Source organism: Phyllopteryx taeniolatus, chromosome 9 (genome assembly GCF_024500385.1).
Source record: "Phyllopteryx taeniolatus isolate TA_2022b chromosome 9, UOR_Ptae_1.2, whole genome shotgun sequence".
Lineage (NCBI taxonomy): Eukaryota > Metazoa > Chordata > Actinopteri > Syngnathiformes > Syngnathidae > Phyllopteryx > Phyllopteryx taeniolatus.
The window spans coordinates 30600095-30613538 of record NC_084510.1 but is presented as its reverse complement, the minus strand read 5'-3'; the positions used below and the strand labels follow the sequence as shown (position 1 = coordinate 30613538).

The 13444-nt window shown below is 42.6% G+C and overlaps 1 protein-coding gene across 2 annotated transcripts; it reads right to left on the bottom strand.

Annotated features, from left to right (window-relative positions):
* Positions 1-256: 256 nt before the first annotated feature.
* On the bottom strand, positions 257-13226 carry rbbp5 (retinoblastoma binding protein 5). 2 transcript variants are annotated; one of them, XM_061786366.1, is made up of 14 exons: positions 13076-13226; positions 11934-11959; positions 11676-11848; positions 9822-9962; positions 8550-8712; positions 8345-8454; positions 5555-5674; positions 5293-5446; positions 5142-5213; positions 4939-5056; positions 4658-4727; positions 4220-4455; positions 3085-3315; positions 257-568 (listed from the first exon to the last, which is right to left on the bottom strand). In XM_061786366.1, the coding sequence occupies exons 1-14, from the start codon at positions 13092-13094 to the stop codon at positions 516-518; spliced, it is 1686 nt and encodes a 561-aa protein (XP_061642350.1). In that variant the 5' UTR covers positions 13095-13226; the 3' UTR covers positions 257-515. The 2 variants fall into 2 exon arrangements, with proteins under 2 accessions (XP_061642350.1, XP_061642351.1); XM_061786367.1 differs by having other exon boundaries at positions 3238-3315; positions 13076-13225.
* Positions 13227-13444: the final 218 nt, after the last annotated feature.

Below are 13444 nucleotides of genomic sequence, written 5' to 3'. Positions count from 1 at the left end.
AAGTGGAAACGTCCAGCTGATCATATGATCGATGAGTAATGTTTGTCCTCGCGGGGGATGAGCCCCCTTGTAAGTGTTTTATAATGAAAGGGAAGAACTGGGATTTACCTGGGAAAATAGGTACCTGGAATAAATGATTATGTTCCGGTTCAACAGAACATCCTTGTGGGAATTGTCTATCAAATTATTGTAATGGGTGGAATTGGGTGGTTCGTTGGCAGGCGAGTTTGACAAACTTTTAACACACGGCTGCTGATGATTTGTGAATCCAAAATGTTTTAATATATATAAAAACAAAAAAAGACATCTCACACTCACACACACACACACACACACACACACACACACACCGAGGACACAATTGTCTACGAGACGAACCGTACAGATGACGTGATCTCTACTGTTGGTGGGCCGGAGTTTCCCTCTTGTGACGGGAGTGGAAAGAGCACGTTTTCTAGCTTGCTCACAGTCTGTACGCGACAGCGGGAATCTGCACATCCCTTTGTCTCGTCGCCTCAGTCCATGCCGCCTATGTCGTGCTGCTTGTACGTCTGAGTCACCAGCGTCCCTGCAGAGAGGGGCACACCACTTGTCAGGCACCCGTAAAACAGTGCGACTCAAACCGAAGCGGATTTTCTCATGTAGCGGCCTGTAATCCCACACATAATATTGCCGTTTCGCAATTTGCAAATAATGGACCTATTTGTAGCTTGTTGTTCTTTTCATTCATACTTTGTGTTGTTTTTCACTGAAAAATCATTAGCGGCTAATTTTGTACTCTTTAAAACCCTGAAATGCCAGAAAAAAATGCCGCCAAATCCCTGGATAACAGGAAAGTATTCATTGGTGTCAAAGAAGTACAGTTGTGCTGAAAGTCAATTCAGCACTATGCTAACAAACAATGCAAAATGTGATAGACTCGGAGCATCTGCGTCTCAGCGCTATAAGTTATAACACTCAAAGCAATGGTTATTTGAACACAAACGGGGGAGCAACACGTGGACAGACAACAGTACAAGACTTCCAGGTGAAAAACGACTGATATTACTGCCGAGTCAGTTGTGAAATTCTTCATGTGTCTGAATGTCTGTATTATATTGGCCCCTGGTGGCCAGGGCGCACACACCAGAAGGAGGAGCACAATGTCCATTGAATGAAAGCAAAAATTGTGGCAAAAACGGTTGAATTCTATACATTCTATCTTATTTAAGGCCAAGCCTTGACGTTTCAAGCCCTTGTGTGTGACAATTAATCAGAGCACGGCACCTATTTGAGTGGGAGGCCGCTATTTGAGGAAATACGGTAATTATCGGCACTCATGTTATTTCAGACTAAGGATACATTTCCACGAAACACTTCTTAGGTGCACAAATGTGAAAAGAGCAGCAAGTTGTGTCTACTGTTGCTGACATGTAGAAGAAGACAAAGTGTTGGTTAAGATGGTGTTAGTCAACTGAAGAGGACAAAGGGGACAGGAAGTGAGCAGCACACCTAACAAGGCCAAAGGAGCGAGGCGGGAATGGGGAGCAGGAGGGCCAAGCGGGAAGTGGTGCAGCCAATCATCAATTAGTGCTGTTGTTGTTTGTTTTCAAGTCATAAAACCACAGTCTGGACACACAATGCATAATTCTCACTTGTAGAACAGTGACTTGGATGATGTGGGTAATTACGGAACGTTCACTGGACACTTTATTAGGTACACCTTCCAAGGCAGGGGTGTGCAAACTTATGCAAACCCTGGGTGTTTTTTGTTTTTGTTTTTTTTTGTTTTTTCTTATCTGTACCTGTGCTTTATCTATAAACTATGCAATGAAATTGACAAATTGAATTGGTGCCTTTGTAAGTGTTAATTCAAAGCGCTCAGTTATGTTTTGGTTCCAATCCTGTTAAAAGTGTGGCTTTTACTTTGTTACAGTCCGCTTGCATTGGGGCCAAGGATAAAGTATGCGGTTTGTGACTTGCATTACCACCACCTACTGGAATGGAGTGGAACAGGATGGACTGGAACGTTATGTTTTCAAGCGAGTCAGACGGACAAATGTTCCCGCATTTGAAGTCATGAGATGGTGAATTATTATTATTAATAAAATGTCCGGTGACTCAGACTGTGACTTTCAACCAGGCAGAGTTCTCAAACTTTCGGGATCCAGGACGTTTTTTCCAAAGAAACAACAACTAAACATAACTTTTAACGCTTTAAATGTCATAGGAATTACAGGAAAACGTTGCCTATTTTGGAGAAAATTATGATTAAAGTTGTATTTTGTCTAGGAAAAAAAGTTGTGATCTTTACAAGAACAAAGATATTTTGCCAGGATAGAAAGTTGCAATCTTACGAGAATATAGTCATATTTTTAAAGGGTAATATTTTAATACTAAAGTCAAAGTTCAACAAGTGAAGAAAAGGTAAGATTTGAATTTCAAAAATACAACTTTATTTTTTATAAAATGACACCTCTTATTCTATATCAAAAAGCCCTAAATGCCAGAGGAATAAAAAAGTTGCCTATTTTTGAGGGAAATAAAAGTCGTAATGTTATGATGAATTCATTTTTTTGGGGGGGGGGGGAACAAAGATGTAATTTTATGAGAATAAAGTCAGTTTGTCAAGAAAACTAAAGTTGTAATCTTTACAAGAACCAGAAGAAAACGTTATAATTTTTCTTTCAATTTAATTTTCTGTAATTTTTTGATGTCTTACTCTTTCAAGTCATCTCAGTGACCATTGTGGGCTTTTCTTCCACGAACACAGGGGCAGCTACAATTTTGTGCACGTGTGTACGTATGCGCTGGTACTATATGTACAGTACATATATTTTGAAATGCAATCACAATTGATTGTTGTTATTATTTACGTTGTGTTGTATTATTTTGACCCCAGTTTGAGAACCACTGCTTTCGAGACCCGATGGCAGATTGTGGTGGTTGTTATTGTTGTTTGGACGGGGTGGGGGGGGGGGGGGGGGGGGGGGTAGCAGCACAGGGGAGACAGGCTGAGCTGTCAATCAGCGTAGCTTAGTGGAGCAGGACCAGCAGGACCAGCACAGCGCCGCCTGTCAGCATCAGGGGCAATGGCACGCTTACCTGTGGCCAGGCCCCCCTCTGCCCTGCCCTTCATCCCTCCTCCTCCTCCTCCTCCGCCTCCCGGGCCAGAGCTGCCCAGGACCTCCATGGCGAAAGACGGCCGCTCACCCCCCCTGTAGGGCTTGGGCCTGAAGGGGAAGTCTTTGTCTTTACCTTTGGAGCCTTTGGGCCGGCCCGCCGCCTTCTTCTTTGACTTGCCGTCCCCCTTCACGCCCAGTAGGGGGTGCACCTCTGGAAGAGAAAACAATCACACATGAGGAGGATTCACACCGTGACTTGAAACGGTACTGCTGTTTTGTTTAGCAACAGAACTGTTGTCTCGTTAATGTTAAAATATTATCAAAAACAATCATTTTTGAAAAAATCTATAGATGCACAAACACGTTTTCCGTGTGGACAGGGCTGTAGGATTGAATGGAGTCAGAGTTCCACGTAGCGGATAAACAGCACGAGGACATCATTCTGCCCGACTCTGACACTTAACAACATTTACTGTTTTATGAGAACTGCAGCATATAGCAGCATTTAATCGTCAAAACTCTGGCCGATGACTATTTTGAAAAGGTTTAAAATAGTCTTCCCATGGGCTCACCACCTTTGGGAGGGGCAAATAAGGGTTGGGCGCAGTGCGAGCTGGGCGGTGACCGAAGGCAGGGACCTTGGCGATCCGATCCCCGGGTACACAAGCTGGCTCTAGGCACGTGGAATGTCGCCTCCACGCACGGCTTGGGCTCTGGTACCGCTCCTCTCGAGAGGGATTGGACTCTCTTCCACTCTGGAGTTGCCCACGGTGAGCGGCGCCGAGCAGGTGCGGGTATACTTATTGCCCCCCCGGCTTGGCGCCCGTGCGTCGGCGTTCACCCCGGTGGACGAGAGGGTAGCCTCCCTCCGCCTTCGGGTGGGGGGACGGGTCCTGACTGTTGTTTGTGCCTATGCACCAAACAGCAGTTCAGAGTACCCACCCTTTTTGGAGTCCTTGGAGGGGGTGCTGGAGAGCGCTCCCGCTGGGGACTCCATCGTTCTGCTGGGGGACGTCAATGCTCACGTGGGCAATGACAGTGAGACTTGGAAGGGCGCGATTGGGACGGTATTATTTCTTTGTTGAGTGGTTGAACTTGTGGTTAATCTTTCTTACCATCAACCGGCACCCCCTGCAGTTCGATGTTGGTAGTGCGTGCCTTCTTCTTGGCCGGGCCTCCCTCGGATGACGCCGGCCGCTGCTTCTTGTCACCGCCCGCCTGCGCCTCCTCAGCGGCCCCCGGCTGGGGTGTGGAGTCTGGCGGGGGGCCAAAGGGGTTCTCCTCGGGGTCTTCCACCTCAGGGGCGATGGGAAGGTACAGCAGAGCCTTGTAATCCTCCAGCTCCTCATCACTGCGGGAAACACATCAAGGTATGACAGGAGGTGTGTACGAAGGTTATACAACTTCAAATTGAGATATTTGGGCCTCGGCAGACGTCTGCATTCCATCGACTGCCAATCCAGTTGCCACTGAAGCTGTCAAAACGATGGTGTCATGCGTACTGAAGTTGCTGACACCGTTGGGCCAATCAGACGCCCCGACGTCTTCCTCACCTACTGCAAAAAGCCACGATGGGGTCCACCGTGGTGACGTCCACCTCCTCGTCCTCGGCCGCGTCCGCACCTGCCGCGTGAGCGACACGTCGCGAGTTAGAACCGGTGAGAGCGGTCAGCTACACATAAATAGGTTTCAATGATGGGACGCATGCAAATATGATCAGAGATGGCGGTTTTCCAGTATGTCAAATTTAGAGGCGGCCACCTCAGCCTAATTTCAGGCCACCTGTGGCAAACGGTCTGACAGCATGAAACTTTTTGTCTGGTGAGCGTTGTACCCGTCTGCTCTGGTTCACTCTTGTCCTCGTCCTCGATGTCAAACTCGGACTCGCGCTCCTCGTACTCGACGTTCTCATCTAGCTCTTTGAAGTCCGGCGCAAAAGCGCTCCAATTTTCCTGTGGATGGAAAACAGACAGTTTGGCGTTTCAAATTGAGGGGCCGTTCCGGGGCCGTGCGGGAGCCGCTTTCATCCTTACTAACCACTTGGTTCTGGGCCCAGATGGACACCACTCCGCTTGAGATGGAGGCGATGATGGGACGCACGGGATGCCACTGGACATTGGAGGAGAGGAAGGTCACATGACTGTCGTGTAAACACTGTGCAGCAACACAACGTCCGCGAGGTCCTCACGGCCACGTCCAGCAGCAGCTCCCCTCGGGTGCCGTGCAGGATCTTCACCAGGTTGCCGATGCTCTTCTCCCAGATATAAAGGGCGTGCTGGCGGGCCGAGCCGGCCACGATGTACTCGCCGTCCCCGGAGAAGCAGCAGCGCTTCCACGGAGTCCTGAACGGCGGAAACACAACGGCGGCGGACGGTAAGAGAGAACAGTTTTACATCACCCGAGGAACTTCTGGCACGGTAACAGTCACGTTGAGGCGGTTCAGGGCGCACCTGTTGACCAGGTCTTGGAGCTTCTGCATGGGTTCCGGCTCACCGTCCCGCCCGCAGGTCAGGATCTCCCTGCCGTCGTACACCCGAATGATGCGGTCCGCCGTGTTGATGAGGAAGCAACTGCGAGGTGAGACGAGCGGGAAAAGGAAACTAAAGCCATGTTGAAAAAGGTACATTTTCCGAAATTACATTATTGTTGGCTAATATTGTGCTTCTTGGTTTCACTTATATTTATCTACAACCCCAATTCCAATGAAGTTGGGACATTGTGTTAAAAATACATAAAAACAGAATACAATAATTTTCAAATCATGTTCAACCTATATTTAATTGAATACACTACGAAGACAAGATATTTAATGTTCAAACGGATAAACTTGATTGTTTTTAGCAAATAATCATGAACTTAGAATTTTATGGCTGTAACACGTGCCAAAAAAGCTGCGACAGGCTCATGTTTACCACTGTGTTACATCACCTTTTCTTTGAACAACATTCAATAAACGTTTGGGAACTGAGGACGCTAATTGTTGGGAGTTTGTAGGTGGAATTCTTTCCCATTCTTGCTCGATGTGCAACTTCAGCCGTTCAACAGTCCGGGGTCTCCGTTATCGTATTTTACGCTTCATAATGCGCCACACATTATTAATGAGAGACAGGTTTGGACTGCAGGCAGGCCAGTCTAGTACCCGCACTCTTTTACTACGAAGCCACGCTGTTGTAACACGTGCACAATGTGGTTTGGCATTGTTTCGCTGAAATAAGCAGGGGCGTCCATGAAAAAGACGTTGCTTGGATGGCAGCATATGTTTCTCCAAAACCTGTATGTACATTTCAGCGTTAATGGTGCCTTCACAGATGTGTAAGTGACCCATGCCATTGGCACTAACACAGCCCATTACCATCACAGATGCTGGCTCTTGAACTTTGCGTCCATAACAGTCCGGATGGTTCTTTTCCTCTTTGGCCCGGAGGACACGATGTCCACAATTTCCAAAAACAATTTGAAATGTGGACTCCACAGAACTCTTTTCCACTTTGCATCAGTCCATCTTAGATGAGCTCGAGCCCAGAGGAGCCGGCGGTGTTTCTGGGTGTTGTTGATAAATGTGCTTGTGCTTTGCATAGTAGAGTTTCAAGTTGCACTTCCGGATGTAGCGCCGAACTGTATTTACTGACATTGGTTTTCTGAAGTGTTGCTGAGCCCAGGCGGTGATATCCTTCACACATTGATGTCGGTTTTTGATGGAGTGCCGCCTGAGGGATCGAAGGTCACTGGCATTCCCTGCTGGTTTTCGGCCTTGCCGCTTACATGCAGTGATTGCTCCAGATTCTCTGAACCTTTTGATGATATTAGGACCGTAGATGATTAAATTCCTTGCAATTGTACATTGAGGAAAATTGTCCTTAAACTGTTGGACTAGTTTCTCATGCACTTGCTCACAAAGAGGTGAAACTCGCCCCATCTTTGCTTGTGAACGACTGAGCAATTCAGGGAAGCTCCTTTTCTACCCAATCATGGCACCCGCCTGTTCCCAATGAGCCTGTTCGCCTGTGGGATGTTCCAAACACGTGTTTGATGAGCATTCCTCAACTTTCTCACTCTTTTTTGGAACATGTTGCAGCCAGAAAATTCTACGTTTATGATTATTTGCTCAAAAAAATCAAGTCGATCAGTTTGAACATTATTCAATTAAATATAGGTCGAACATGATTTGGAAATCATTGTATTCTGTTTTTATATATATTTAAAACAACATCCCAACTTCATTGGAATTGGGGTTGTAAATCACAATTGATGAGATTTTTTTTATTTTTTTTGTATTTTATATTGTTTTCTTCATTTTTTAAATTGGTGTTTTTACCGATGTTTTATTGATAATACATCCCTGGTATTTTATCCATTTACTTGTACTGTTGCTTGCTGTGTTGTTCTTAAAGTGCACTACATATCAAGCTGGATTGGGTTTGTTTTTTGTCCTCATTTACTGTGTATTTAGTCATTTAATTTGTATTGTTTTTATGCATTTAAAATTATATTTTATAAGGAATTTTAAATTTAGTTTTTGTACATATTGTCTTTAATTTTCCATTTAAAATACATCCTTTAGTCCATTTATTTGTTGCTATTTATTATATAAATTTACTAATGTTTTCTTTTTGTATTTTCTCCCATCTAAAATCATTAAGAAACTCAAATCATTTTCACAATCATCAATCAAGAAAAAGTGCTTAAACTTAAAACTCTAAATAACCACAAAGATATTAGATTGTAATATGTAATATTATTTGTTGTTTATATATCTAGGTCTTTTAATTTTTCATATTTATAATGTGTATAATTTATTTATTGAAATTGTGTTACTATAATTATTACTAAATATATGAATACACAGACAAATACAAAAATACATACAATAAAAAAAATTACAACTAGAAATAAAAATAAAATAAAAAATAGTTCGAACACCCAATGGTGTGTCCTCCCACCTACCCTTGCATACATTTTTATATTTGTACACAGTATGTTTTATATATATATATATATATATATATATATATATATATATATATATATTGTATATTTATACAATAATATATTTGTGTATTTCTAATTTATTTGCATTTGGATTAAGTATAACAATTATTAACATTATTCATATATATTTTTCAAAAATAATGTGAAAATATATATATTTCAACAGAAATACAAAAACATAAAACCCAGAACTCGAAATAATTCAAATGACATGAAAATACATTTGACGATGCGATAATGTGTCGTCTCACCTGCCCTTGCGTGCAAATTCAATGGATTTGATGGCAGTCGTGTTGCTGGTGCCAGTGGTCACTCGGAATGACGCCACCAGGTCCTGAGTGTTCGTGTTCAACACCAGAATCTGCCCCACACATTTATCTTTCAACAAGTCTGTCTAAATCAACACTTCAACACATCGACCACACGCAACCACGCGTACTGCCGCCGCCGGCTGACCTTTCCTTTGGCGTTGCCGGTGTAGATGTACTCGCCCCGCCTGTCGAAGGCCGCCACCACGTTCAGATCCGAGTCGTCGTCCACGGGCAGGACCACGTGTTTGGAGTCGGACAGGGTGAGCAGCACCGGCGCTGACTTCATGGGACACACCAACACTTTGTCCCTACGGAACAAGTGTGTGTGTGTATGGTTGTGTTGGGGATTACTCCCTGTTCACTATTTCAAGTAGTACCGCCTCGAAAAACACTTCAGAGGTGCAACAATTCATCGATTGACAACAAGTGGAATATTAAATTAATCTGCAACTATTTTGCGTTGTGTTTTGCATTGTGTGTTAGCATTAAGCTAGGGGACTTTTTTCCTGCTGCATAGTTTGTGATGAAATTTTCTGTTGCTTAAAGGCTTACCACTCCCACAACATTGATGCTAGTTTCATTAGCCCGTCTACGGCCTTTTACATTGTGCGTTAGCATTAAGCTAGCCTACTTTTGTGTTGTTGCGCAGTTTGTGTTCAAATTTTCTGTTGCTTGAGGTTTAAAATGACCGCAACATTGATGCTAGCTCCGTTAGCTCGTCCGTGGTATTTTGCACTGTGTATTAGCATTATGCAAGCTGACTTAAAAAAAACACTGTTTAGTGAACACAATGAAGGGATTGTTTTGTGGACTTTTTGTAATCAAGTTTTTATTGTTTTTCTTTCAAAACAAAAACAAAAAATATGAAAATATGTTGCAAATTCAGTATGCGTCTATATATAGTCTCAAATCTTACATGTATTCCATTCAAATTTATATTCTCGTCAAATTACCTTATGCATATATAGAATAGAGACATATTTATAGTTTAGGCCACTCAAGGTATATATGTATCCTTATTCCCATTTAGTTAGTCTCCTTTAAACTATTTGTATGCTTTTTAGTGCACTAGATAGTCAACTTGGCGGCACGGCGGCCGACTGGTTAGCACATTTGCCTCACAATTCTAAGGCAGATGCCTGTGTGGCTTTTCTCCGGGTACTGTGTTTTCCTCTCACATCCCAAAAACATGCATGGTAGGTTGATTGGCGACTCTAAATTGCCCGTAGGTGTGAATGTGAATGAAAATGGTTGTTTGTTTATATGTGCCCTGCGATTGGCTGGCCACCCGTTAAGGGTGTATCCCGCCTGTCGCCCAAAGATTGCTGGGATAGGCTCCAGCCCGCCCGCCCGCGACCCGCGTGAGGATAAGCGGCTTAGAAAATGGATGGATGGATACATAGTCAACTATACTTACATGTCTCTGGGGTGACACTGCAGCTTGAGGATGGGCGAGGGGAAGCGGAAGCGCTGGTCGCAGTCGCCCGTCAGCACGTCCCACTGTGACACGATGTTGTCCGTGGACGCGCTCACCAGCTTGTGGCCGTCTCGACTCCAACTGGACACATTTCATTTTCACTGTTTTTTTCCCCCCTCCCAGCATGTTTTGTGCCAGTATTAACTTGCCTCAAATTCCACAGAAATAGTACAAATTAAATTTTTTTTCCTTTGCACATAATGTGAAAATAAGCGTTTCCTCTTGGAAAAATGTCCCTTTTGTCAAAACGTATTTAAACATGAAACTTATGTTGTATTGTAGAACATGTTAAATGTTCAACAATTTAACATGAAAGCCAGTCACAGAGCTATTTTATTTATAATGATTACAACATAAGACAAAGATAATGACATTCAAACAAACATTCAACAAAAAATAAAAACATTTAGAAAATGGGCCCAAAAAAAGTCTATTTTTCTGTGTTAGAAGGTTAGACAAAAACTAAAGGACAAATTATTATAAAACATTAAAGCTATAATCCACAACTTTTTGACTAAAAAAAAAAATAATAATAATAAAGTAATTATTCAGCCAAGCCATCGACGAGAGTCGATGACAACATGCTGATTAAGGCTATCAGCTTCTGAGACATCTTGCCATGTTTTTCAATATTTCTTTTTATATTTATCTTATACATTCCCACGAGGATCACTTGATGGCGCTCTAAAATGATGTAGCTGAAATGACGTACTTGACCTCCGAACCATATATGGACAGCGCGCAGGTGGACTGAGCCACAGTCAACGGAGGAAGCACGCGGGGTCGGAAGGAGGACGAGGACCAGACGAGCATTTAGCCTCCATCTTCTCCAAGCGACAAAGGCTTTGTTGTAATGCTGAATCCCAGCGTTAGGGGGCGCCAGAAATCGAGGATTATTGCTTACGGCGACAAAAAGAAGTTATTTTAATTTATTATATATATTTTTTTTATGAATCAGCCGATGAACCAGTTTTAGGAATTTTATTCTAACAAATATCAATATCGGCATTGGCCTAAAAAAAAATTTTTTTATATATTATTAAATTATGTATTCATATTTTTTGCATTTTATTTCATCTAAAATTGATCTAAGACACTAAAATTAACCAATAGTTCAAATTATTTTATGTTTGAATTTCAGCATCTTCCTTAAATTGGAAACATTTTTACAAAATGCAGATGAATATGCATTTTATGTCTTTAAATTTGTTTTAAATTAACAGCATCAATACATATAAATTCAAATAAAAAATAAAAATGTATCTGGAAACACAGTATCGCTATAGTGTATATACCGTATGAGCCAGCTGGCTAGCCGCTTGACAACGGCCGGCTGGATGTCACTTTGTACCTGGAAACGTAATGTTTGTTGCAAAAGCATTCATGCATTTCAGTGACGGAGACTCTCCATGCTTTGCTTTTTTCAACCACAGGTTCATATTAAAATTAGAACTATTTTAATTCTTATTGTAAAACACTGTATTGGCTTGACGGCGGCCGGCTGGACGTCGCTAAGTAACCGTAAACGTCATTTTGGCTGTGAAAAGTCATGTGATACGATTTTTGATTGGCCGTCACATCTGCGACGTTGCCACGCCATTCACCTGCGCTTCAAATATCGACTCGCAGCAAATCTAGCCGCCGACCGTGGTCCACCCATGACAACTAGTTGCAAAACCCCGCACACTGCGCGCAACTTTTCAGTCAGCTCGCTCGGTGTGCAGCGGGTTTACGATTTTTACACTATATTGGCACTAGAATAACTGGGGACTAGTGTGTGGTTTTGTGCCTCACCATAAGGAGCAGACGGGGTGTATGTGCGCGCTGATGATCTTGGCGATGCCGCGCGTCAGGAAGTCCCAGATGACGATGCGGCCGTCGTTGCAGCCCACCGCCAGGAGGGTCCCCCAGCGGTTGAAGGTGCAGGTGAGCGCCATGCTGATGCAGTCCAGCGTTCCATCGGCCTCCTGACAAACGCAAACAAAAAAGGGAGCTCAGCCTCGGTTACGACCGCGTACATTTTTGTAATAGTTGTTTGTGTCTTTGGCTTACCTCTGGATAGTTCTGCCCAAACGATTCTAGGGGTGAAAGAAAAATAAGGACTTAATAAGCATGGACACACATTAAAGGGGATAGAGTCTGTTTAATTCTTATTCCACAAATGCAGTACCAGTTGGAATGCTGAGTTTAGATTAGTGGTGGCACATATGTGGTATTACAAAAAAAAAAAAAAAAAAAAAAAAAAAAAAAGAATTAATACAATTTGGGTTTAGTTCCCCTTAAGGAGTTTCACAAGATGATGATTACAAAGTGTAAATTATCAAGACAAAATACTTTATATTCGCTAAATCAGAATCAGAATCATCTTTATTTTGCCATGTATGTCCAAAAAACACACAAGGAATTTGTCTCCGGTACTTGGAGCCGCTCTAGTACGACAACAGACAGTCAATTGACAAGAGAACACTTTGGAAACATAAAGACATTGACAAAAAACAGTCACTGAGCAATAAAGGGTTGCTAGTTATCTGCTAATGCCGGTACAATTGTTGTTGTTTTTTTGACAACTGTGCAAAATGATGCAGAGTTCTCTAGTACTTAGAGCAGATTGAATGACTAATAGATAAATTGTCACAGCAGTTCTTTGTATTGCATGCTGAAATTTGAAAGCAATTATAGACATTAAAATAATGACATTTGAAAGCGCTAATGAGGGTAATATACAAAGAAAGTAGTTGCAATGTAAAATTTCCAAATGCAGCAAGTGCCTTCAAGGCCAACCAAACTTTTAATACGAGGGGACAATAATTTTAAAACCATAAATTTCACACTTGAAATTTTGGGATGATGCATACCAAAGAGATTTAGGCTTAACGGAGTGCATTTGACATATGAAATACTGAGGTTATAACTGTACATTTAAATTGTTGAACGTTTAAATGCGATAACAACAAGCGAGGCTAACGTTAGCCTTACCATGCACACTCCGTTTACATTATTCGTATCAAGTAGGCCTGTTATTTAAGCAAGCATATCATGGGCGAGTGGTTGTAAGGTTGCAGAAAACTCATCATTTGTGTCATTTGAACGCCACTTAACTTGCTAGGCTAGCTCACCATGCTAACCACAACAAACACATCGCAATGACGAGGAAAGACGTTCACGTCAAACGAGTAAGAGTTTTCGGTATTTACCGAGCAGTTCAAGATTCATTGTTGGCCGAACAAGTTGATTTTAATGATGATATTTCCTTCAATTTATAGTCGTATTTTCACATCAGTTGTTTCGATCCGGGAGACCCGCCGCCGACTCTTCAGCAAGGACCCCAAACAATGCGACCAAGCATATGCCTGAACTAAATACAACCACATAAGCGACTAATAAATAGCGACCAATTGTGTCCAAATTTCTCTCTTTTACTTTCCAACTGATGATAGTAAATAACGTGACTTTATTAATATTTGGTCAACTTTTTAGTCGCATTTTATTTCGTCTTGTTTCTCCCGGAGTGGCCAGAAAGGACCCAAAACAATCGAGGAGACAGGAGACTGTCGACCGACCGA

What these genes read in the sequence shown, in the direction of transcription:
- rbbp5 (XM_061786366.1), bottom strand. An exon ending in TTGGGCAGAACTATCCAGAG is followed by an intron (nt 11,849 to 11,933) that starts GTAAGCCAAAGA and finishes TGCGTTTGTCAG; the next exon opens with GAGGCCGATGGAACGCTGGA. An exon ending in GCAGGGGGTGCCGGTTGATG is followed by an intron (nt 3,316 to 4,219) that starts GTAAGAAAGATT and finishes TTTCTCTTCCAG; the next exon opens with AGGTGCACCCCCTACTGGGC.